The 27,499-nt window shown below is 30.0% G+C and overlaps 1 protein-coding gene across 1 annotated transcript in view; it reads left to right on the top strand.

Annotated features, from left to right (window-relative positions):
- Positions 1-27,499, top strand: part of beta'COP (coatomer subunit beta') — a 63,355-nt gene that overhangs the window by 21,145 nt on the left and 14,711 nt on the right. The window contains exons 6-13 of the mRNA XM_075358658.1: positions 3,260-3,422; positions 6,708-6,941; positions 8,995-9,194; positions 9,928-10,181; positions 12,273-12,484; positions 12,783-12,909; positions 17,885-18,119; positions 22,618-22,774. Of these exons, the coding sequence (XP_075214773.1) occupies positions 3,260-3,422; positions 6,708-6,941; positions 8,995-9,194; positions 9,928-10,181; positions 12,273-12,484; positions 12,783-12,909; positions 17,885-18,119; positions 22,618-22,774 (1,582 nt within the window). The remainder of the gene's footprint in view (positions 1-3,259; positions 3,423-6,707; positions 6,942-8,994; positions 9,195-9,927; positions 10,182-12,272; positions 12,485-12,782; positions 12,910-17,884; positions 18,120-22,617; positions 22,775-27,499) is intronic.

Genomic DNA, 27,499 nt, shown 5'->3' with positions numbered 1-27,499 from the left:
ACTATTCCTTTGTTCGCTCCCGTTTAGATTACGGTTGTGTGGCCTACTCATCAGCTCGTCAAACCGTGCTTAAAATGCTGGATAGTGTACATCATGCTTTCCTTCGGCTTGCCACAGGCACGTTTAGATCTAGTCCTGTCGCAAGCTTACTGGTAGACTGTGGTGAACCATCACTTTGGGATAGACGAGACCAGCTTTTATTATCGTATTTTGCTCGTCTCAGAGGACAACCAAATCACCCGGCTCTTGAGTCAGTCTTTAGAAATCCTAATCTAAGAAAGTATGAGGACCATCCACGTCGTACTGCACCGGTAGGTATCCGTACCTGGCGTCTGCTGCAGCATATAAATGTTAACAAACCGTCATTCTTTCCTATATATCCGTGCTCATATCCTCCGTGGAGAATAAGCCTTATAAATTTTAATTTTGACCTGACCACATACAATAAACAATCAACACCATCTATTGTCTTTCAGCAAATGTTTCAGTGTGTTCTCTACAAGATGAAACCAGACGTGGTTGTATACACTGATGGATCGAAACAAAACGATACAGTTGGGTGTGCATTTGTTGTTAATGAGAGAACTTATATGTTTGGTCTACCCGGTATTACGAGTGTGTTTACCGCTGAACTATATGCTATAAATAAGGCTCTAAACATCATTAACCCTAAATATAGAAAAATTCTTATTTGCAGTGACTCGTGTAGTGCTCTCCAAGCCTTAAAAAACTTTTATTCCAAACATCCTATCGTCATTGAAATTTACAACGCAATCGCTGAGTTGAATAATCGCAACACAGAATTAAGTTTTTGCTGGGTCCCTAGCCACGTAGGGATTCCAGGTAATGAACATGCAGATTCCGCTGCCAAAGAAGCATGTAACCAGCCTCCTTTCACCACCAGAGTTGCTACTTCTGATTTCATTAACTATGTAAAACAATTATTAAGAACAAGGTGGCAAGGTGATTGGACAGCTACTGTTGATAATAAACTCCGTCAGATTAAAGATTCTGTGTTACCATGGAACTCCTCATACAGAAAACCCCGGCGTGAGGAAGTAGTTCTCTGTCGATTGCGGATAGGACACACGAGTACCTGTTTACAAGAGGACAACCACCTCTATGCGCAAGATGCAACCGCCGCGTGACTGTGCGCCACATACTCGTGGACTGCATATGTTATGCGGCATTGCGTCGTAAATTTAAAATTCCTAGTAACATCCGTGGTATCTTGCGTGACGATAAGGAGGTTTTAAACCGGATGTTTATATTTTTACGTAATATAGGGTTAATGCAAAAAATTTAATAAGTATGTATTGTCCTATGTATTGTTTTTGTTATCCGAGTAGGGAGCCTTTTACACTCCCTATCGGATTTTTTTTTTTTTTTTTCTTCCTCTATATATATATATATATATATATATATTCATTTTTTTTTTTTTTTTTTTTTTTTTTTTTTTAAACTCATCTGTGATATTAGTTGTAAGATTTTTGTGATATTAGTTTTAAGTTTTATCCCCTTTTTTAGTTTTAAGTTTTATTTATTTTTAATGTGATAGTTTTTAACATAGTTTTAAGTTACATATTAGTGTTTTTGTTATCCGAGAATGGGCCTTTTACACCCATTCCGGATTTTGTTTCTGTGATAGTAGTTTTAAGTTTTAATTTTATCTAAAAACCTTAAATTATTTTTATTTATTTATCTATTTATTTATTTTCCGGGCGATGATAACGTACTTCCGTTTTTCGCCCTAAAAAAAAAAAAAAAAAAAAAAAAAAAAAAAAAAAAAAAAAAAAAAGATACATGACTCACATTTTACATTCATTTTTTGTGAGTTATATGTCATTTAATGACATATACTCATGATGTTATGACAGTATAACTTATTATTGTTTCAATTTCTAGTAGAATTTTAAAAAAAAGTAGCATAAAAAATATTAGTCATAAATTTACAATGACCTGTCTAACAGGTTGACTGCTACACACAAAACAGCAATAATGTGACTATACTGCTCTAAGAATTATTTTCCTCAATTTTTTCTTTTAATCTACATTTTCCTTATAAAATTTCATTCTACTTGAAATTATAATTAAAAGGTGACGTAAATTTGGGTCTCATAGCATTTTAGTAAATGGGACATTAATTGGTGCCTCAAAAAAAGATAAATTCAGTAAATGAGATATATAAATAGGAATCTTATAATTGCAATATACTGAATAAATAAAAATTATTTCAATTATTGAAATAATGAAATTCAAGATTGTAGGTTTGTGTGTTCAATCCAAAACGCATATGGAAAACACTAATACCATTTTTTTTTTATCAGCCAACTTTTTTATATTTATAACTTTGTAACAAAATAATTCAAAAGGAACTTTGATGTGGATAAAATACAATATTTCTACTGAAGTAGTAGTAAACAGTTTTTAATTGCTGGCCTTCGTTGCATGAGTGGTAGTGTCTCGGCTTTTCGTCCAGAAGTCTCGGGTGAAAATCTCAGACAGGCACAGCATTTTTCATATGCTACAAAAATTACATTTCATATTGCTACGCACAAGCTTCAAGTTTCTGTAGTAAATTTCATCTAGCAAAAAAATCTTCTTTTGATTTTGTATTCTTAAAATTGTTTAATGTTTCTTGAGTAAGTAAATTTACAACAAAAGAAACCCAGTTTTGTGAAGAGGAAGGTAAATTACGAAAATATTCTTATGAAAAGATGTTTCAAATAATTTTATTATTGATTTCTGATAGATCTAAGCTAGTGATTTAATGCTAATCTGAAACGTGTTTTCCTGCCAAAGCTTCCATTTAAAATTAAAAAAAAAAAAATTGGTTTCTTTGTGGTTGTTAATATAAATATCATGGATGTAATTTGTAAAAAAAAGATGTAGTTCAGCCCTTTTTTTTAGAAATGTATTCATAGATTAATATTCTAATTGCTAAAAAAACTGTTTTACTTCTAGAAGAGTTTTAACTTAATTTGAACTCAATGTATAAAGACAGAACTTTAAGTTGTGTTATGGAATGTTTTCTAATAATTTCCATTTGTTGATTTTTGACTCCTTTATGGAAAATCTCTTGTATAAAATGGCTGTTTTAATGAACTTAGATTTCACATAAAACAGAGTTGGAGAAATTTATTTAAAACATTTTTAATTTAAAAAGTTTTAAAGTGTAATTTGAGTGAATTTTGATATATTTGATTTAATAATTTGGAATTTATGGTTTCATTTTTTTTAAATTATTGTTTTTTTATAGTAAGCTTTCATCCAGAATTACCTATAGTATTAACTGGTTCTGAAGATGGTACTGTTCGAATTTGGCATTCTGGAACATATAGATTAGAATCTTCATTAAATTATGGCTTAGAAAGAGTTTGGACAATTGCTTGTATGAGAGGCTCTAATAATGTTGCATTAGGGTAAGTTTTGTTTGACTACTGTTTGTATACATTTTTATTATTAATTTTTTTACAGCTTTTATAATGCATGCGTGCAGGCTTATATGCAATATATTTTTAATAAATTTAATTTTTTGTCATATTTATTAATTTCTAATATTTCTAAATTGTGTAAATATCAGAAATAGAATGTTTATTGTTTATTAGATGGTTTGACGTATTAAATCTAATTTATTATTTTTGTAATTTATGTTTAAGAAATCTATTTCTTATTAGAATTAGAAAATTTTGAAGGTTGTCCAAATAAACAATATCATTATGATTTTCTCTGGAAGAAGAATGGGTCATACAGTCTTTGTTTGCTTTAGGAACAAAGAACATGCTTAGGGCTATCACGAATGTGCTGCAAAGTTTCATTAGGGTTTTCACTACCCCATATTCATCACTTATAAGGTGTTCACCTAGCCACTGACGTTAAACATTGACTCATCACAAAAAATTATATTGTGTAAAAATGTATAATTTCTACAAATCTATCCATCATTTCCACAGAGAACTGAAGAGTAGCAACTTTGTCATCATCTTTAATGTGTTGAATGAACCATGGTTAGTTTGAATGGCTTCAAGTGCAATCATTTACGTAATGCGTCAGACAGTAGTTTCTAGAATGCCAATCTCATGTGACACATGTCAAGTTGATTTCTTCAGACTACATGCAAAGCTTTCTCTGAGTTATTTCCTAGCAGTTTCAGGGACACATGGGTATTCAGGTGATTTTGTATGTTTAACAGAATAACCTGCATCAATGAAGGTTTAATTGTTAATTAAACTTAATTAATAATAACAGTTAAATTGTCTGCCCACTGGGAGGCTCCCCCGTACTCTACAAAAATTATGTTGAACTGCAGTTGCTTGGTTTTTGAGTTTGGTTAATGAAAGATTTTGTCTGGATTTCAGTTCTTCTAATAAAAAGAAGCCCTACTGTAATTTTTGGGATTCAAATTAAGCAGTAAAGTTGGTGGTTTCTTATGTAATTTGAGCTGGGAAATAAGATAAAACAGGCCTCAGAACTGTAACTACATAAGATATCTGCTATAAAGCACTACACATTGCACCATCACTACATCCTGCAATATATTTTGTCCAGTCTATGTTATAGCTTTTATTAGCTTCATAAAAAACAACAACAAAAATTTTCCTGTTGCGTGACCAGGTATTGATTTGCAAAACAACATATTTTCTTTGATTGATCTGTTCCTGTCGCACTCATATTTCACAAAATATAAGAGAGGAGAATTTTTTCCACATCTGTCAATTCATCAAATTGAATACTAAAAAATTTATTGAACTCACTTGCTGAATTATTTGATCGTGAACATTGGCAGCCTTGTGATCGAACCACCTTGATACTTTGTCAGAAATCAAAATTTTTTCAAATTTTTGCTTCTTCCATGCCTGTTAAAACACTATTCAAATCAGTTGCAGCAGGCAATATGAGGTTTTCTGCGATTGTATGGGGTTTGGACATCTTAGCTACTCTTAATGCTACGAGATAGATGCTTCAAGTGTACTTTTATCAATATTGCTTGATTTACAAATAGAAGCTTGTTAATTTCTCAAAGTCTGTAATTTTCTTTTGAAAAATTCCTGGGATGCTTATATGATGTGGATATTTAGTTTCCATCTGTCAAATTAATTTTGATAGCTTCATGCTTTCATCAGAGATGACTTGAAACCAAACAACGGACTGTAGCTTTCCAGCCAGTGAAGTAAAACCATAATTTAATTAACTTGTCACTGTAGAAATTTGTCTTTTTCTTTACCAATCGATTCACTGGATGTATAAGACTTCCTTGGTTTTTTCACAAATTTTTCAATTTTGCATAAGAAGCTAATTGAAAAAAGAAACAGTTACACAATTTGACTGCAGTCTAAAAAACTGAAACTTCAGTTGTTATTATTATTATTATTTTCAATGAAACTACGCTTTTAAAAACTGAAACAAAGGCACCAGATGCACACTTTGCATTCGAAACTAAACTGATGTTCTGCAATTTTGTTTGCCTGTTTTATACTGCTGAGAGCATGTGTTCAAATGTATCATATGCATGTACAAACATGATACTTTTACAGCAAATATTATACAAGCAGACCAGATTATAAGGAGCATGAACAACACAGCAAGATGGACACTTCAGCTATTTGTAGACCTCATGTATGCACGTTCATACCCGTCACTATCGATGCCACTAAAAAGTTTTAACTAGATTTCATTTGGTTGGGGTTAGGGGTCGTGAAATATTCATTATATATATTTTTTTACTTTTTGGGGGTCGTGAAACTAAAGATGTTGAGATTCACTGTTGCAGGTTGTATTTTCTTTTGTTACTTTACATGCCATATTATGCTTGTGAAACTTAACAATGTGATGCATTCATCTCTAAATTTGTAACTGCATCTCATAAACTTTTAAGTGTTTATAGTTGAAAGTTTGATTTAACTAAAATTTTTCTTAAAAAAATTTAAGGCTTTTGTATAATGATTAATTTTAAACAAAAAAAGTTGCTAAAAATAAATAAAAGATAAGTAAATTAAAAATAATATATTGTGGTTCCTGAGTAATGAATTTGTTAATTTGATAATTAGTAGTTTATTTTTTTAAATTGTTTCTTTGAATTATTTGTTTTGAAATAAAACAAAATGAGATAAAACATGTTTAACGTTATTATGATTGTAGTAGCAAATGAATTTTATAAACATGTATAGTTCATCACTAACAGGGATTTCAATTTTTACAATTTATTATTGCATTTGTTTTCTGTAGACTTTTAAGTCATTGCAGAATCTTGTAAGTCTGACCTATCCTGATCAGAGGTATTACCACTGTAGGATGATCATCTTCCTGTACCCTGCCCTTATTTTATCCTACATCCCTTTTTTCTTCAATAGATATGATGGGAACTGTGTCAGCTGTCTCTGGAATTATGCTACCACCTTCTGGCAGCTGGTGGGGGTTGTCACTTCTTAGCTGCCATCCAGTGGAGTAATCATTCTGCCTTTGAACTATCAAACTAATAATTTTATAGTAATTTTGTTTGACTTAAAAACTCAAAACTAATAGCTGAAGTGCCTGTTTGCTAAAGCTGATCTTCCTGTTCCTCTTAAAATCTAATCTAATTTTGCAAACTTTTTAATAATAATAAATAGTTTTATTAGAAAGTTTAATTTAATTAAAATCTTTAATAAGGTAAATTGTATTGTGTTGTATATTTTCACAACTCATGTTTTTGTGTTTTTTTATTCAAGGTACGATGAGGGTAGTATTATGGTCAAAGTTGGTAGAGAAGAGCCTGCAATTTCAATGGATGTAATTGGAGAAAAAATAATTTGGGCAAGGCATTCTGAAATACAGCAAGTTAATTTGAAAGCAATGCCTGAGGGTGTTGAAATTAAAGATGGGGAACGGCTTCCTGTAGCTGTAAAAGATATGGGTAGTTGTGAAATCTATCCTCAGACCATTGCACATAATCCAAATGGAAGGTAATTTTAATTGTTATGATGATATTAATAAGTTTAATGTATTGTGATGATAAATCATATTAAATGAATTTTGAGGGATTTTTTTTGCATTTTGATGTAAAAAAATTATGCACTGGTTTTAGTTTTCACATCTGGAATAAGAGACTATAAATATAGTCTCCTATATCTGGTGCTGGGGACTGGAGTAGGAGACTATATTTATAGTCTCTTACTCCAGTCTCCAGTACTTTATATTTTCCCCAGCAATAGTTGTCATTCTTAATGTTGCTTATATAAATTACGTTAATGATTATCTTGATATTAATTATAATTAACACTTAATCATGCATTTCTGTTATTACTTTTAACCTAAGTGAACTATTTGGTTTTTGTTATCTAAGAGTACTAATTAGGATATTGTTACAGGTTTTATTTATGAAGTATACATTAGCTTAGATGGTAAAATTTGATCAAATATTTTGAAACAAGCAATGTCTTTCTAAGATTAGAGGGTAAGCAGAAATGAATAGTATGGATATAATAAAAATATATCTGTATTTAAATGGTTGGTTGTTTATGGAAACATTTGTTACTTACTTTTTTCATTTTTCACAATTACCAATTTTTTCTTACAGATTAAAGGTTACCAGTTTTAATTTCAATAGTTTTCAGCGGTATCTACAGTATTCATTGCACATTAACTGGATGAATCAGAGGAGTGTAACTGACTGATACTCCAAGTTATGATTTTCACATCTTTCAGTAGAGGTGTATTATTTTTTTAGGGGGGGAATGAAAGCAGAACATTAATTAAAACATTTCTTGTGGAAGAAAAGAGGTGGTACTTACAAAATTAGTTATAAAACACATCGTTGGTTGATAAACATATCTTATTTGTAACTCACCTCCAGTTACAATTCTTTGAGATATTTATATTACTTTCTGTTAAAGAGCTCAAGAAATGTCAAGGCCATGACTATTGTTTGAGATTTGTGCTCATCAGGGTGTTGTTTTGATATTCATCTTTCACAAAATTTATGAAAACTCATTTTGTATATCATTTTTAAAATCTGATAAGTTATTCTCAAAATTTGTGAAATTTGGGAATTATAAAATTACATGTATCATGCACAATTTTGCAACTTTTTGATTGTATGAGCTCATTGATCATGAAAAGGTGTTGTTTTTCTAACTCCATTGTGCTATCACAATCAGCTTTCTTTAACTCTCACAGTACTATCGTCTGTACATTATTATCATAAATCTGATACAATTATTGACAAGTGGACTGTGTGAAAATTTCTTAATTTAAATTTTATAAAAATAAATCTTACAGTAATAATTTATTCTAAACAGAAGAAAGAAAAGTACAGTGATTGAAATGTTGCAGTAGCAAACTATACAGAACATTAGAAAATTTGAAAAATAAAGCTTCACAACATTAGTATTGATTCTGTTTGTATCACAGTGACTGGACGGTGGCGCATTGGTGGTGATTGAGCCAGTGAAATAAATTTGAATTTTAACTAACTTTTCTGCACTTTCAACACTTTTTTTGTCAAATCTGTTTGATGCACACCAGGTAGTAATTACTTATTTAGCAATACCACATTTATGGGGTTTTTGTTGTAATATAAATGGTGCAGAACTGTTGGCTTTCCTTTGTGTATTACATATAGAAAGTCACTGACAGAGCTTTCTCCTTCTACTTGCAAAAAATTAATCATCCATTTCACAACTGGTAGGAGTGATTTTTTTTGTTTCATCAACCTCTACTTATTGACACTGATCAGAATAGACGACAGATTGTATTTAGTAGAATTATAAATGGCCAGTGGCTATGCTCATGTCTATTGTTAAGTGGCGTGTTTATTATTTTCAGCCAATAGTGAATCAGTTTTACATTCGATCTTGCTGTACATACGATCCCATTATTTTGTTAATTTGCTTAATTTTTGTTCATGTATTATTTACATTTTTTAAATATTGTTATATAGTAAACGTTAAAGATTTATTTAGTTATTACTTTATTTTTTGATTTAAATTATCTATTCATAAATTGAACATGGTGTAGGTTTGTCGTCATCTGTGGTGATGGAGAATATATTATTCACACTTCAATGGTTTTAAGAAATAAAGCATTTGGTTCCGCACAAGAATTTGTTTGGGCACATGATTCATCAGAATATGCTATACGAGAAGGAAATTCAACAGTCAAAGTGTTCAAGAATTTTAAAGAGAAAAAGTCTTTTAAACCTGAGTTTGGAGCAGAAAGTGAGTGTAGTTTTTATTATTATGTTGATATTTTTATTTAGCATAATAATTAATATTGTTTGTTATTTGTAATGATTTTATTGCTGTTAAACTAATTGCTGGATTATTTAGATTAATAAGAAAAGATGAGAGGATCTTTGTATAATAATTGTTAAGTTTTTCTAACATGGCACCATTGGTAAAATACAGTTATTATATATAATATAAAGTGCTTACCAATACATTATTCATTTCCCTCAAGTGCTTTCGACTATTCTGCCATCTTCAGGAGGGATTATAATATAACAATTGTGATACTATTACAATACAGACTTTGTTACTTTGACTAAAGACTTTACTTTTACAAAAAGTCGATCAGTTGTTATGTATATAATTTAAATATGTGTTTATACTTTTATATATTTCAGTCATAAATTATAATCCCTCCTGAAGATGGCAGAATAGCCAAGAGTGCTTGAGGGAAACGAATTGTTTATTAGTAAGCAGGTTATATTATATATATTAATACTTATTATTGATGATAAACATTTTTTACGGTTACTTAGGCATGAATAATGATAAGAATCTTTCAGAGTAAAATATTAAAAAATAAAGTTTTTTTTTTGTACATAAACATATTTGTTAGTTTGAAGTCCTGTTATAGACAAATACTAATAATTGTATTTATTACTTATAAAAATAAAATATTTATTGTTTTTTTCTTTCTTAGTTAACTTTACTTTAATCTGTACAGGCATATTTGGTGGTCATCTTTTGGGTGTTTGTTCATTGTCTGGATTGGCATTTTACGACTGGGACAGTTTGGAATTAGTTCGTAGAATTGAAATTCAACCTCGTCATGTGTACTGGTCTGAATCCGGTGATCTTGTTGCATTGGCCACTGATGACAGTTATTTTGTATTGAAATATGATGCTACTGCTGTACTTAGTGCTAGGGAAGCTGGTGGTGATGCTGTTACCCAAGATGGGGTAGAGGATGCATTTGAAGTATGTAGATTTTTTACCTTATGTTTATAATTCTGTGATACATTTTATTTTTATTTGTTTGTAGTGCTTACAACTCTAGATTCAGACATTTACTTAGAATTTCAGTTTTTGTTGGGGTAAATTTTTTCAGTTTTCAATTACCAATGTGCTGAATATCCAGGAGAGCCAGGAGTTAAAATCTATTTGGCAGGCATGTCTATTGGCTGAGTCATCACTCGAACAAGGAAGTAGCTACTCACAAACTATCGTTTCCTCTGCTGTGCAGATGGAGTCAAAGTTGCTGCCAATTTCTAATGTTGCATAACCAGAGAAAAAATCTATAATAATGAAAGTAGGAGAATTCATGGAGAAAATAATCAGTATATACTATCTCTGCAAATCCTACATTGTGTCTCTTCATTTCTAATGCCATTTTGGTTTTTTCATCAATATTTGTATATGTCTATGTCTTTGTGTTGTTATCTTAATTACTCAGTTGTCAATTACTCTTTTATGCTGTCTTCCTTTTGTAACTCCTCAACCTAGTAGCAGTTGAACCTAGCTATCAATCCAGGAGTTTGCCTGCATTCAACAATTAATTTACCTCAAAATTTTCTCTGAATTTCATTCTGTGTTAAAATTACTTTATTAAGTTATGGGCATTATTAAACTGCAATAGTTTTTTTCACCTTCTATAAATCCTCTTACTGCAACTAATAACATGGTAAAATTTTACATTTTTTGTTGAGTTACTTTTTTCTGGGTTTTTGGTAAGTATTTCAGGCAGGCTTAATGTTTACATCATTTACAATTTTACATATGATATTCTGAGAACCAGAGTAACTTGCAGTTTTTTCTCCTACCTCCTGAGCTGGATACTGCAGGATTAAGCTTAGTACAGCTCAGGAGGTTGTCCTTTTAACTGAAATGGGCCTTCCTATCCGCCGACAGTACGTCCAGTACAACAGGTCAGCTTGCCGGTTTGAATCTTTTATTTTTGCCTGCCTCTAACCTTTGAAATGAGGTGGCCAAGCCCAACTATGCCATTCCTGGGCCTCACCCCTAAGGCCGGGTCTCGGTCTTTATGCCTCATGCTTCTACCACGTATGCTCCCTAGAGAGTGCCGTGGCGGGTCTGGGTCTTTTCTTTCCTGCAAGGGGTTTTGGGAGTCGCCCTTCTTCTACAGTGTGTGTTATTATCTGTAGGACTAACCCTCACCCCTTGCCATTTTGTCCTCCCTGGCCTTCTGCTGCAGGATTTGTGTAGTAAGCCCTGCAATGGCTTTAAAATTCTCCTCGTTGTTCAGCATGGTTACAATTAAAGTATCAGCTGTGAAAGGTCTGGTTACTTGAGTGCACCGATGATGCTTGTCTTCCCATTGTTGACGGTTGAACATGACATGTTCAGGGGGTATCTGTTTCACTACAGCAATGGTAGAGGTAGAGTAACCGCAGTTGGTAAGCCACAACTGTCCACATTACAAAATAATAAAACTCTATTACCTTTTAATGTTAATGCTTCTTATATGCATAACATTTTATAAATGGAGGCCTTTAGAATTCTGAAATTCATTGTAGAACTTTAAAAGTACACATATGTAGTGTAAAATAAGTAGTGTTCTGTCCTTGGCCACTTCATGGAAAGTTGTGTTGTCATACAGACTGACAAAATGTATTTAAACTTCAGTGAAATTTATTCTCCTGTCAAAGATGAATAAAAGTTTATACCCTTTCTTTTTAGTTAGTATGTAATTGCAACTAAGTAACATTTCAAGTAATTTTTTTTTTTACATAATTTATTTATTTTATAGGTAATCTTTTGTCTTAATGGGTTTTCTTGAAAATTCATCATATCCTTAATGAAAATATATACTAAAAAGCTGTATTCAACTAAGAAGTTTGGAACCTCTAAACTAAATTTTAAGAGAAGATTATTTTTTCCTGGAAAAATACAAAATATAAATAAAGATACTGATACTGGTGTTTATCAAGGAGCAACCCAACTGATAATGTTCTTGTATTTTTTTATACTACAGTTTAATAAAAAACTAGGTTATGTATTTATATTATTGGCATAGGATATTTTTGAGATTGACATCTTTCAATGTTTCAGGTTCTTGGGGAAGTGCATGAATCAGTACGTACTGGTTTGTGGGTTGGACATTGTTTTATTTATACGAACAGTGTTAACAGAATAAATTACTATGTTGGTGGAGAAATTGTTACTGTGTCACATTTAGATAGAACTATGTATCTTTTAGGATATGTTGCTAAAGATAATCGTCTCTATTTAGGTGATAAAGAATTAAATATTGTTTCATACAGGTTAGTTTTTTATATTTCAGAAATTTATTTTGGTTAAGGATTCTTATAGATAGTTTTATAATTCTGTAGTTGTGTAAAATTTCATTTAAAATATATATATTGTTTATAATTAGTAATTTCTTATTTCTTTATGTGTACTGTATTGATAATTAATTGGTATATTTATTTAAGCTAAATTGATATGTCTTTATTATCTGGTTTTCTTTGTAGCATGTTTTGCTTTCACTTAAATAGCTTGGAGTGATATAAATTTATATAATTTTATTTAGCAATATAATTTATTTATTTGTTTTTATAGTTTGTTACTATCAGTATTGGAATATCAAACAGCTGTTATGAAAGGTGATTTTGAGACTGCTGATGCAGTTTTACCAACTGTACCAACACAGTATCGAACTCGAGTTGCACACTTCCTTGAGAAGCAGGTATGATATTAATTTTTTTCTTTTAATCTTAAAATCTACTAAACGTCAATAAAGTAGTTAGTGTGTTATTATGGATATAATAATTACCTAAATAGGTAAAAATATTTAAAATTGTGTAAATTTTTATTTGAAAGGTAGACTGCCAATACTGTTTGTAGTTCATGTATGATATAATAAATCATTAAGAAAACAAAAATAATAAAATTTGACTTGAGAGAATATTATTTTACACTGTTTTATATTTAAGGACACCACCATTTTGTTTTAATTAAGAGCATGTGCCATGCTCTCAATAGTGTCTGCTTTCAGTTGTCATAGAGTTTAACACTGCAGCAACAATATGTCTTGGTAACAAAAAATCTTGTAGAAAAATTTATCATTAATTGTGACTACATAAAGAAAACTACACCAAAGATGCTGCATTTTTTTTTATCAAAGATGCTGATAAGAATGCTGTGACTTAATGCTGTTGGGTAGAAGGGACAATCACATGATGTTGCAAGAAGTTTTTTTGCCAAAAGTTGAACACTAAGGTCTACGGCACATGTAATTCCATTATAATGGAATTATGACCACCATTTTACACAGCTTGTGCAGTGGTCGACATTCTGATGGTCATGCATTTGGTTGAAAAATCTCCAAATTTGATGGATTGGCCGCCTTGATCTGAGCCCGATTAGATTGTGGTCGATTTTCTGGAGCTACCTGAGGAAAAGAGTCTGCACTAACATGTATTTACAATGCAACATCTGGTGATCAGCATTCAACACAAAATCAAGCAAATAATCTCAGACATATGTTACAGTGTATTGAAAAATGTTATGGAAAAAGTCAGGATTTGTACTGTTACTAGAGGCAGTCACTTGCATGATATAATTTTTCATATAAAATTGTTGATCCTTGAATAAATCTTTTGTATAAAAAAATTAGTTCGGATTATTTTATTTAATAACAAAATGATCTCCTTATATAAAAAAAATTGAGATATAATTTAAGTATTAAAATATAAAATGCCAGAAATAACATATTTCTTATTAGTTAAATTTAAGAATGGACAAAGTAATGTAACTGCAGGAATGTTTTTGTACAGAAAAGAAATCTTTCAGCATATAACAGAATTAAGAAAATTATTTTTTTTAATGTTATTTTTAATAGGAATAATTCATTATGTAAGGTTTAATTTTTTTTTTTTTTTTTTGTTAATGCATGTGGGATTTAATGTGTAATTTTTGTAGTGTATAAAAATATTCAAGATTAACCAGTACTTGAACCCAGATTCTTTTAAAATAAAAGACAGATACTACTGCTGTGGCAAAAAGGTCAGCAAATTTTACTTGTATAAACAGGTAAAAAAAGTTCTTTTCATATAAAGGACATTTGAAAAGTTCTAATGATCTCAACAAATAAAGTATTTTCAGATGTCAAAATCAAAAAGAAAATCTTTAAACTACTTATTCAGAGTATAGAACTTAAAGGAAATAGATAATGCACAATAATTGTAACTAAGCCAGAAAGGCAAAAAATAGCATAAGCTTTTAAATTGTAATTTTCAACATTTGGTTCATGTTCAAATGCACCAAATGCATGTAAATTGCATTTTACATGTACACTTGTGTACATGTAAAATTCCAAAGAACATGCAGAGTAAAAAATATTCGTATTAAAAAAAAAAGATTTATTACTTCTCTCAGTTCTTGGATGCCAGAGATCTTTTTACATATCACATTTTACATTTATGCTGACAAATTGAGATAATGCTAAGTTAATGTTGAAGTTGATAAAGTTAATGATAAACCTTTTCATAAATGAAGAGGTTTTATGACAAATGATAGAAGTAAGAAATGTAAAGCAGAATCTTGTTAGAACTATTACTTATAAGATGACCCAGAGTTTGTAAATTTAATGATAGTAGAAAGTTAAATGGTAATAGAATAAAATATAGCAAATACATTTTACTTAAATTGCATTATTTTTGTATTGCAAAATAAAATTGAATCAAGTTCATCTGCCCAGGTTGTCATGAAAAAGATTTGATTGAGCTTTGCTTTTTGTGCTTCTTATAATGTTCTTATATTTTCAGGAAGATCTGTTAACATGTATTTAGTTCTTTTATTTTAACTTATAATCATATTTCATTTCAACTATTCTATCATATTTGTCTCCAAAAATGGTAGGTGAGATATATTTTGGTTAGTTTTCTGAAGGAACTTTATTTTGCTTCACTAACAAGGCTTTATGATTACACACCATTGCTAGGCCAATCAAATTGTTGAAAATACCTCATTTTTTTGCCAAAATTAACTTCTGTTAGGTAAGACATGTAAAAAAATAGAAAAATTTCTGTAGACTTAATGAACTATTTTTCCACCCTCTCATTTTTCTGAATGATTTGCAAAGTGGCGTCCAAAGTAGCAAAAAAGTTTTTTTTGTTTTAAAGAAAAACGATGTTTTACAAAAAACTGTTTTAAGTAAGTTTTAGAACTTTTTGTAACAAAAATTTTAAGCCCTGCCCGCCAACAAATAAATTAGTTATTATAAAAAACCGCTAAAAATAACGTTTTATTCAATTATTAACATCTTTAAAATGAATTAAGATTTTTTTGACAAAACTTCCAGAATATATAAACTTCCTTGGTGAGTAGAATAAGTATCTTTTTTTACTTTTGCAAAAATAAAGTTTTTTGAAAAAAGTTGTTATTTATAATTAGAATAACTCATACTGTAATGCACCTACGTGGCCCATCGAGGGCTTAAAATTTTCTTTAAGAGTTGTACTAACCTGTGCAAATAGTTTGTGTATTTCAAAACAATTGCAAATATTTAAAACAGTGACTTTTTTCGGCTTGAAAAACTTAAAATAGTTTTTAGTTGGAATTCCATTGAAATGGCATTATTGCCATTCAGTAGCTGCCATTTTTCTACGAATTTAACAAAAAATTCTTTGCTCTACGACCTTCTGGAGCCAAGATAATTTTTATTTTTCAAAAAGATTCTATGACCTTATTTGTCAATATTACAGTCTGAAATTTGCACACGTTATATTCTCTAATACTTGTACTTCAATATAAAAATTATTCTGCAGCAATTGATTTCGTTTTCTTCACTTTAAGCTAAATTATGTTGGATCTTGTAAAATACTTATTCCATTCAGCACGTTAATGCCTATGGGGGGGGGGGAGATAGACTTCGACTTGGCATCCTCAGCTAGTCTGTCAACCAACTAGTTGAAGTCTCTCTCCACCCACCAGGCGCATCAACATACCGAATAGAATAAATATTTTACAGGGTCCAACATAATTTAGCTTACACTGAAGAAAACAAAATCAATCACTGCGGAATAATTTTGATATTAAAGAACAAGTATTCAAGTACAATGTGTGCAAATTTCAGACCTTAGTATTGACAAATGAGGTCATAGAAATTAAAAAAAAAAAAATTGGCTACAGTAGATTGAAGAGAAAATTTTTTTTAAATTCATAGAAAAATAGCAGCTATCAGATGGCAAAATGCCATTTCAATGGAATCCCAGCTTTAAAAAATAATTGAAGTTTTTCGAGCCATGAAAAAGTCCAATGTTTTGGTCAATTTTTCGTATATTTACAGTTGCTTTGAAATACATGCACTACTTACAGAGGTTAGTACAACTCTTAAGAAAATTTTAAGCCCTTGATGGGCCACTAGGTGCATTACAGTAGGAGTTATTTAGATTTTAAGAAAATTTCTTTTTTTTTTTAAAAACTCCATTTTTGCAAAAGTAAAAAAACTTATTCTACTCTCCAAGGACTACATATTCTGGAAGTTTTGTCAAAAAATCTTTTTTTCATTTCAAAGATATTATTAATTGAAGAAAACATTATTTTTAGCATTTTTTTTTGCAATAACTATTTTATTTGTTGATCAATTAACATTAGGCAGGGCTTAAAATTTTTGTTTCAAAAAGTTCTACAACTTTTATTTAAATCCTTTTTTTGTAAAACGAAAATAACTTTTTCACCAACTTTGAACGCCATTTTGAAAATGTTACAGAAAAATGAGAGGGTGGAAAAGTAGTTCATTCAATTCTACAGAATTTTTCCTATTTTTTACATGTCTTACCTAACTGAAGTTAATTTTGGCACGTAAAAATTTAATTTGATTGACCATACTGTAATTATTGCTCTTTGTAATGTAATTTTAATAAGATCTTTCAAGTTTTGTAAAAAATTACAAACCATTCATATATTAATTATGGAAGGAGAATGGATACTTTAATTTTTATGAAGTACTTAATGATCGAATCAGTTTTATTCCATGAATAACATTAGGTATAAGGCAAAATGAAAAAAACTGTGTAGTTGCAAACCTTGTTCTAAAACTTCTCATAAAGGTTATCAAATTAAAACACATATTATTAAATTTCAGTTATTAATAAAAACTGCTTATTAATTCAGAAAAGTAGCAAGCTTAATATAAACAAGCTTTTTATTTCAATGACTTCATCATTGGTTATAAAATATTGTAATGTAAACTCATCATAGATTACCATTATAATGCATTTAAAATCTGATGTCATGACTAACTGAATTAACTAATGTTATAGGTGATTTTTACTGAGTTATAATTACAGTAGACCAGACAACCTATTAAATTTGTTCTACTAATCCACCAAATTTAATCATTATTACCAACTCCTAAAGAAAATACATTTTATAAATAAATGTATCATTAAATAATGTAATTAAACTTAACTACTCAGAGGGATTTTTTTTATCATAGATCATCTTCAGCCTTGATCTTTTAGTTACTATTTAAATATGAGTATATTATTAATGCAGCAATATTTTTTGTAAAAATATCTTGTATCTGTTGAATTAAGAGTGTTTAATGGTTAGCATATATATATTTTTTTTCTCCAAGCAGTATGAATTCTATTTTCAAAATTTATTGATTTAATAGTAAAATTTATTCTTTGTGTGTCTTTTTTTAATATTTATAGGGTTTCAAACAACAAGCTTTAGCTGTATCAACTGATCCGGAACACAGATTTGAGCTGTCATTACAGTTGGGAGAATTAGGAGTTGCTACATCATTAGCTAGAGAAGCAGCTAGTACTCAAAAATGGCGTCAGTTAGCTGAGTTAGCTACATCAAAGGGTGAACTTAACTTAGCTCAGGAGTGTCTTCATCAGGCACAAGACTATGGTGGTCTGCTGCTGCTTGCTACTTCATCCGGTATTTTATAATTTTTTTTTAGTATTTTAATATATTGGTTTAGTAGTTTTTAAGTAATTCTCAAAGTAATGTGCTCTTCTTTATTGCAACTCATGATTCAAAATATAGTAAAATGAAGAAATATAAATGATGAATAACTATTGACAGTGTATCTGTATCATTTTAAAATTTAAACTTGTTTCAATTAAAAATGACAATTTTTTTTAAGAAAATAGAAGTTAATTGAATTTTTTCTTCATTAACTGATAAGAGTGAATGAAGTAATCTACATATTATGTTTTGCAAACATAACTGCACTAATCAACATTAATTTAGTAATAGAGTAACTTATTTATAGTTCACACTTAATGAGTAAACTGTTTTTAAAAATTATATGATTTGTCAATGTAATGACCAATTTTTGTTTGTTATTTTCATTTTATTAGGTTATAAATAATTTTATATTTTAGGTATAGGGCAAAACAGATAACAACAATTTTTTTACTATAACATTGATATTTTGTTTACTTCATTTCAGGTAGTTGATGCTATTGAATGATGTATTTATTTTCTTGAATAACATTCGATCAATAATGTAGCGATTCTGGATCTTAAAATCAGCAGTGTTTTATGTCATGTCGAATTTCTTAATTTTTTCTTTACTTCATTTGATTATTTATTATTTTTTCTAAATTTTTTTTGGACAACTTACATGATATTTAAAAAAATATAAATTATGTTCATACTTTATTTCAAAATAAATCATATAAAGAGAAAAGTTTAACTAGAATGTATACATTTTACTAGAGAAGTAAGATTGTGGTCGTACACAATATCAATACATCGTCGTATTACGACGATTGTACGACAATACATTGTCGTACATCAATATAAGATACACAGAGATCTTATATTTACCATAAAATCTAACTTGTACATGTACTTTTTTTATAATTTTTTTTAACTGAAGGCTAATTCTATCATGGTCTTTCTATAATTGATCTATTTCTTTTTCTATGAACCATTCTCTAGTTTCTAATTTCTTCCATATTGGTGTGCAAATTTTTTTTCTGTGATTCATTCACCATTCTATCAGTCACCAGCAATGTTAGTTCACCAATATTATCACACTTCGTTCTCGTAAATTTCAGACTATTCAAACAAAAAACACTTTTCCAGCTATACTGCAGATAATTAGCTGACCATCTGTTCCACTGGTATTTAAATTTATCAATTTCTTCTTTAGTTCTGTCAATTTAAAATAGTAAGTTGGATTTACTGCCTTTGGTCGACTTAAATTTTATTCACATTTATGAGATTTGTTCCGTTTGGCCTTGAAATAACAGAATTAATACGTTTGATCTTTACTCTTACAAGCCTAAATTTTTCTTATTAGTGAAATCATTTCTGGATATCTTGTTCAGGAATAGTGTTCAATATTTTAATAATATTGTTTGTGTTCCATAATATATTGCAGTGATGTGTTGCATTGTAAGTTGCAAACCCTTAATTTTAGAAAATAATCAGATATCATAGGGAGCCATATCTTTGAAAAAAAGTTCCCGGAATACCTGGAAAATCCTGTGTGTAGAGTTAGAAATCTCTGAGCTAGGGATGATGAATGAATAGAATATTCTCATGATTGAGCTTTCCCAGTTTCACAGTTTTCATAGATGTAGTCTTTTGAGGCGAACAGCCTCAAAATTATTTAAAGAGAATTTAAGAGACATTAAATATTAGAATTAACAGAATCAGTTACTATTAATTTTTATTAACTATTTGACTCCTACAACATATTATTGATGTATAACTACTTGATAATAAAAATATGTATTGTTAGCACCATTTCGACTTTGAATGTTGATCACATATTGGTTAAGTTTTGTCATTTCTGAAGTGGTTGTACTATCATTTTATTTGTTTAACTCTCATAGCATTACCATCACATAAATTTACTACTAAATCTTGTGTATTGTTTCAACATCACTATCGCTGAGAACTTCTGGATACTTCACTTGATGTAGTTTTATGTTCAATATATGTTGTTATTACACATAAATTTATAATACAACATAAACATTTAACATGTTTATACACAAATATTGTTGGGCTGTGACTGATTGTCAAAAATAAAGAACCTTGTATGTGCACCAAAGTTAACTACAGTACTGGGCTAAGGACCTGCCTCCTATGAAAAAAATAAGATTGGGTTCTTTTAAATCGAATAATAATGTTGGGCGTCATAGATTTTTTCAGGTTAAAGCATATGTAAGAATACATTTATGCAGTTGCAATATCATTTTTTTGTTTAAAATTTCCACAGTCCTTTTTAATTCCATAATTAATCTAAAATTGTCTTTTGAATTAAAATTACTCCAGTTATAACTTTTACTTGAGTTCAGTGCAGTAACAGCAGTAACTTCTTACAGAAGATTTCTTTCTTTAACTGAAAGTGTGATAGTTAAAAATCATGATAATTAAAAAACTTCTTTTAAATTTACTTTGTTTAATTATCACTTTGTTGATTACTTGATTACTTTGTTGTTTAATTGATCACTTTGTTTAATTATTTTATGTAGTTCCACTACTGATGACGTGAGAGAATGTACGATGTGTAAATTGTGATAAAACTTGTTTGTATATTTTGTCATTATCTGGCTTGACCTTTTTTCTTTTTAATGTTTAAAACATATTATAAACCAACTGTTTGAATCCCAATACTATTGTGGCACATTATATTGCCTTTATAATATATCTTCTTATCACAAAGATAAATCTGCAAATGTTTCTTCAAAGGTAGAGTGTGATAGATTTAAAAGATAATATGAACAATAAATGTGCATATAAAAATTACAAAAATCCTTTCTAACAGTTGAAAAAAAATTTTTTAAGAGATGCTGTAATGGCTATATCGTAAATATAATCTGGACTTCAGACATTTGTAAACATTTGTAAAAAAAAATGTAGTAGCGCAGTGTGCTTATAGTAGAAAGATTTTGGTTTTATTGATAAAGCTATTTCATATTAATTATTGTTAAAAAAGTTACAAGTTAATTTGTTACAGAAAATCAGCTTAAAAATACTTTAAGTTTTAATGTTTATTTGAGAGTGACTTTTGTATCATATCTTACCTGATTTTGATATACAATATTTTTCTACTATATTAGAATATCATTATTATTTTTTTACCACATTGTTGATTTTGGTGCACAGGTTGTACACTTTACGTAGGATTGTCCTCAAATCATTTAAAAAATAAAGGGAATGATCTCATTTATTGATATCTGTAGTTTTATGGAGTATACTATAAATAACATTCTTCAAAGTGTAATCAATAAATTATGGTAGCCAAGAACCAGGTTATTTTTAGGTTTTGTTTGCATAATCAATATTTCCCTTGTATTTCAAGTTATTTCAGATATTGCTTTGTGGTTTTTCACTGAAGATACTGAGTAAACTATAATAAAGAGAAAACACATTTTAAGGTCAAAGTTATATAGGAAGCAAAGTTTCTAAAAAAATGTATAACAGTTTATGTTGCTGTTAACAGTTTACTAAGGTTAATTTGGAAATGCCAACCTTATCAGTCAACCTAATGACACACTAATGGATTTATTTATTGTAGAAAAATGTTAAAACCTTGTTATTATGTACATCTGTCCAATTTTGTTTGTTTTGGAATATTTTTAAATATTATTTTGAATTTGAGGTAGCATAATAATATATTTATCCTTCCCAGTTAATTTTGACAAAGACCATAATAACCATCCCAACCCTGTAGGGGAAGACATCCCCTTGTGACGCTTCTGGTCACTGCCACCCCTGTTCCTACCCCTGATGGGCTTTAATGGGAGTCGTCTTTCATCCTCTTAACTTTTTACATCTCATAATAATAAGCCAGGCCTCGTTAGGATGCCACTGATGTAAATGCCTCAATAGACATTTACATCAGTGATTTATAAACTCAGCTTTTACCTTCGCTGCAAGCCTCATCTGGACATCTTAAATGTCCTATATCTTTGCCCTCTGAACTAACTAACCAGATTCACAGAAGTATGAACCTCGCAACTGCATGATAACCAGATCTATATTGGATTGCTTAGATTTATTGCAGAAAGTTCTTTATATTCGTGGTTGCATAGTACTTGAACCAGTTATTACTGTTAGCTACCTAATTTTTTTATTTAAATATTTTCTCGTCAAATCCACTTCCATTACTCATATTTGTTTTTATTTCAAAATGGTATAGCAAAATTTGTGTGCTATCCTTACTGAGAAAAAAATCATGCACCAAAATTCATTTCTTTTAATTACCACTAAAATTGTTTATCTTTGTTTATTTTTCAGTACAGGTTTATAAATAGCACTGTAAAATTTACCACAGACCTTGAATTTCTAGCAGTTCTGATCACCCTAGTTAAACCAACCATAAGACTTACTGTTTATAAATAAAAATTACAAGTTTTCATATAAAGTACAAAATAATATTTAATTTTTTTAAATGTTTCTGTGTTATTAGGAAATGCCGAAATGGTTCAAAAGCTGGGTGAAAGTGCTGATTCAAATGGAAAAAATAATGTTGCATTCCTTTCATACATGCTTCTTGGCAATCTAGAGAAATGTCTTGATATTTTAATTCAAACTGATAGACTTCCTGAAGCTGCGTTTTTTTCAAGGTAGGTGTTGTATTGAAATTACATGGTAACATGAGTCGATATAAGAAATTTTTAGATTTGATTAATTTTTTTTTGTCATTTAAAATAATTAGTTATTCAAAATATTCTTTTTCAAATGTTTTGGTATTTTTCTTCCCATTTCATCTATCACAAAATTTTTACAGTTTTATCACACAAGACCATTTATCCTAGTCATATTAGAGTAACAAACCAAAAATTCTGGTTTTACTAGACTCTGCAGATTTGGATTTTTATATCGAGATTGAACTTTTTTTTAAAATGGATGGTCAATGAAAACAAATTAATGAAAAGCTCATTTTATTTTAGTCCAGTACAGTTTGTTCAAAAATAGGTGTTTATATTAATTCTGTTAATTTTTGCCATAAGTATTTAAAATTTATTTTAAATAAATTTTCATTTCTGGTGGCAGTGAATGTGTTAAAAAAAATCAAAATATAAACTTACACAAATAAAAAAATGTTTATTTTGGTGGTGGCAGTGACTTTATCTATCATTCAGTTTAAAAACTTCACCAATGATTCATTTCCTTTAATTATTATTATTTTACTAATTTTTTTAATTGTAATTAGGCTGATCTATCTGCTATGCTAATTAGCCACTAATAAATGGCAATATCCTACAGGAAACTGTTTCCAGCATTTTTTTTTTTTTTTTACTGAAAGTAATATGAAATTCTTCCTGAGTGGGAGGTATGAAGTACTTGCCTGCTTAAAGATGAAAGAGCTTTTAAATTATTATCTTAACAGTTTTAACAGTAAATAGCTGAGTAATTTTTAAAAAAGTAGTATTTAGAAAATTGAAGATTGATACTTTGCAAGTTCCTTATGTTCATGTCATTAAAAGGAAAAGAATTAAAGTGCCATTGTTGCTCATGTCACTCATCAACTTGATGAGTGTTATCTTAATTTGATTTAGACCACAATTCAGTGAATCACTTTAAAGAATTTTATTTAGAGAGCTATTCATATCAGTCACAGTTAGGTGCCTGGACGAGAATAAAGTAAGCCTTGGAATTTAGGTTATAGTATGTTTAAAAATTCAGCAATAGATACACCAAACAGATTAAAAAAGGTATATTGTCAGATACTCCTTCTTTAAAAAATTTATTGATTTAGTAGTAAACCATAAAAAAGTAATAAATTGTCGCTGTGCTAATAAATGAAGAACATTGTACTGATAAAAGACGTTTGTGATTGTACTTTTCTATATAAAAGAATCTCAGGAAGTGGGATGCTTATATATTGCAATAAATGTTGATAAAAAAAAAAATCTGAAATGACTTAATTTATTGCATTGCATTGTAACAAATTCTAAAATTCACTCATACACAGTACATAATAGAAAATGATGAAAATTTTCACAAATTAGTTAAAAAACAAGCTGTGATTATTTTTGCTAAATGTAATATAAACTGAAAATTATCATTTGAAGAATAAACATTCTCTATGTACAGTGGGGGCAAAAAGCCCCATTACATGTTAATAGCATAGTACAGTTAGTTATTAGATAAAACATTGTTATGAATACTAAGAACAGTATATTTCAACATTTATGTCTGGTTAACATTAACCATATTTGTCAATAATATTGTTACAAAAGGTTCAAGGTTCATTAATCAACAAAATCAGTGTGCACTCCTCCATGTTCGATGCAAAGATTAATGCATTACCATGTTTTTATGTGCATCCACTTGTGTGATCTTTCAAATGCCATGCGAACTCTGTCTTTCAGTTGATTATCGTTCATGTATTGTGGTTTACAAATGTTTTCTTTTGTTATCCCCCATAGTGTGCATTATCTGGTGTAGAGAGGTCTGGGGTTCATGGAGGCCATAGCAACAGTGCTGGAAGGTCTTGTGATCCATGTCCAATCGAGCATGAATTAGCCATGTACGAACACTCACGTTAAAATGTGGTGGAGAGTAAATGTCCTGTTGAAGAGTAACAATGTCATTCCTCTTCGTTAATTTTGGAAGCAACCATTGTTAACCATGTGAAGATAGCAATGCTGGTTCACAGAACCATCAAAGAAATATGGTCCAAACAAATGGTCTGCCGTTATCCCTGCCCAAATCATAACATGCGGTGAATTGCACTCAATTTCCTCGTAAAAGTGAAAATTGTCTTTGCCCAAAAAAGACATTATTATTTCATTAGCAATGATAAATTGCACACTTGTCAGAGAACATAACAGTTTTTTGATCATGTGCATGTGGGAAGCCTGCAAGCAGCATTTCACATGCATGTACCTGTTGTTCCAAGTCACAATCTCTCAACTCATTCACTGAGGATGGCTGAAAACATGAAACATTCAACTCTTTCCACATGTGGTCTCTCATAGTTGATTGTGGGATGCTTAATTCTGCAGACCTTATGGGTTGACTTCATTGGCGATCATTCAATTGATTCTGCCAGAGCAACACAGGTTTCAGTACGGGTTGTAACCCTTCTAGTGGATTGTGAACGCTTCTCATCACAAAGGGAATTTTCTTCTCGCATGCGAATAACGTTGGTCATAGTGGGCGGCGGTTTTCCAAACTGCACATCGAAGTCTCTCAAAATGTCTGTCACTGTCTTCTTTGTGTTCCGCGTTCGTGAACCCACATAGAAGCCACCAAATGCCTACAACAATGAAAGCACTTGTATCTGCTATGGTTTAACTGAAGACTGTCACGTTCTTCCCACACTAACCAAAGTGACAAGCACAGGATTCAGCTGATGGTGGAAAATAGAGTCAATCTGCTCAACAGAAAAGTACAAAAAATAAATAAATAAAAAACAGAAAAAAATGTATTGTTTTGTATTCATAACAATGTTTATCTACATGTCTTAACTGTACTATGCTATTAACATGTAAAGGGACTTTTCGCCCACCTGTAGATACAATCTAAATGTTATTTTATGAAGACTTCTGAATAATTAAAGACAGATAGCATCAGTGGTAAAACTGTTTAAACTGAAACTGCCTGATGTTCTAGTTGGCACCTCTGATATAGAAAATAGCATCTGTTTGAATAGAATTTCCATTATTATAACCTCTTTCATTTTTTCAAACTGGGTACTGCCCGAAATGTGTACTATAGAAGAACAGGATGCTGTGATAAGGTTTTTATTTTCTGTAAATGTATAAGTAGCAAAAATTCACTAACATTTTAAAACAGTGTGGTAAAAATTAACCTTGCAAATTTTTATGAGTGGATCAAAGATTTTAAATCTGACAGAAAAAGTGTCACTGATTTTCACTATCACAGATACTGGATTTCCACTGACACTTAAAACATAACATTAATAATCTTATTCGCAAGGAAAGGTACATAAAAATTTGGGAGAAACTGAAATTTGTAATGCGATTATTTCTACTGCCCATTTCACTACCCATGATAAACTGAATTACTGCAAAACATGTACAAAAGGAGGGTTCCAAGATGGTTGACTCAAATCACAAAGACAGCCGAATTCACATTTTTACAGAACTTAAACAATGGTTTTTAGCAAAAGGTGTGCTTTCTAAAACTCAGATTATCATTTTGAGCCAGAATCCAAACATCAGACTATGGAATGGAAACATCCAAGTTCACCTGCGAGGAAGAAATTCAAAACTTATGAGTCAGCTGGTAAAGCAATGCTAATGGTGTTTTAGGATTATAAATGCCCAATTTATTACAATTACTTTGTTGAACCATTTTCAGTCAACAGCAAGTATTATTGTGACTTCCTAGAAAATGAAGTGAAATCTGCAATAAAGAAAAAACATCCTGGTACTTACTCAAAAGGTGTCATTCTTCTGCATGATCACATCCACCCCATACCGCTCAAAAGATAAAGGGAGCTATTCAAAATTTGTAAGAGGTTGCTACAATCACCTTACATCTCGATCTTGAAGCATCAATTTCTTTTTTTTTGAGCCTATCAAAGATTTTTACGTAACACTGAGTTTCATAACAATGGGCAGGCCAAGAATTGCGATAGAAGAATGATATCAAGGTGAACAATTTTGTTCTACTGGAATAAAAAAGCTTATAGAAAGGTTGAACAATTAGAAATTTACCATTTCATTGTGCTTTCAGTAATTTTCTTTGATTCATAATCCCAACCTTCAAAATTAACAATGTTCTACTGTTGTTTGTTTCTCAGACTTGCTTTAGTATATTTTCATTTCAAATTGTTAATGAAATTAACAACACTGTTTTTAGCAGTGCAGTGCTGTAACATTACAATATCATTTAGACAATTGAATAAGGTTTTAAAAAAAAGTAGTGTTTTTTATTGTTTCATTATCTGACGTGATCTGTATGTAGGATATCATACAGATCATTGATAGAATTAGAAGTTACATTGTAACTTAATGCTCTGTATCAGTTTTATATTTCCAAATTCAATTACTTTTGAAAAATACTGGCTAAGAAAAATAACTATGGTGTCTCATGTTTACTTCTGTCCACTGAGATCCATGTCCTCTCAGTTTTTTAATACCACTTGCATCTTGGTTATTAGAAAATAGTAAGGTTCTCTAATATTTGTTTGATTTCCCTTTAAAAACATTATTTTTATTTGGATAAATATAATGTTCCTGTAAGTTAATGTTTGTAGAATAAATAAATAATTCTTATATGTATTTTAGTAATATAAACAAGATCATTAAGGAAGCATTTTTTTCTACTTTTGAATCAAGTAGTCTATATTACTATTAAAAATTCCTATTAAA

Source organism: Lycorma delicatula, chromosome 2, assembly GCF_047948215.1.
Source record: "Lycorma delicatula isolate Av1 chromosome 2, ASM4794821v1, whole genome shotgun sequence".
Classification (NCBI taxonomy): Eukaryota; Metazoa; Arthropoda; class Insecta; order Hemiptera; family Fulgoridae; genus Lycorma; species Lycorma delicatula.
The sequence above is the reverse complement of the archived record's forward strand: the minus strand, read 5'-3'. Positions and strand labels throughout refer to the sequence as shown.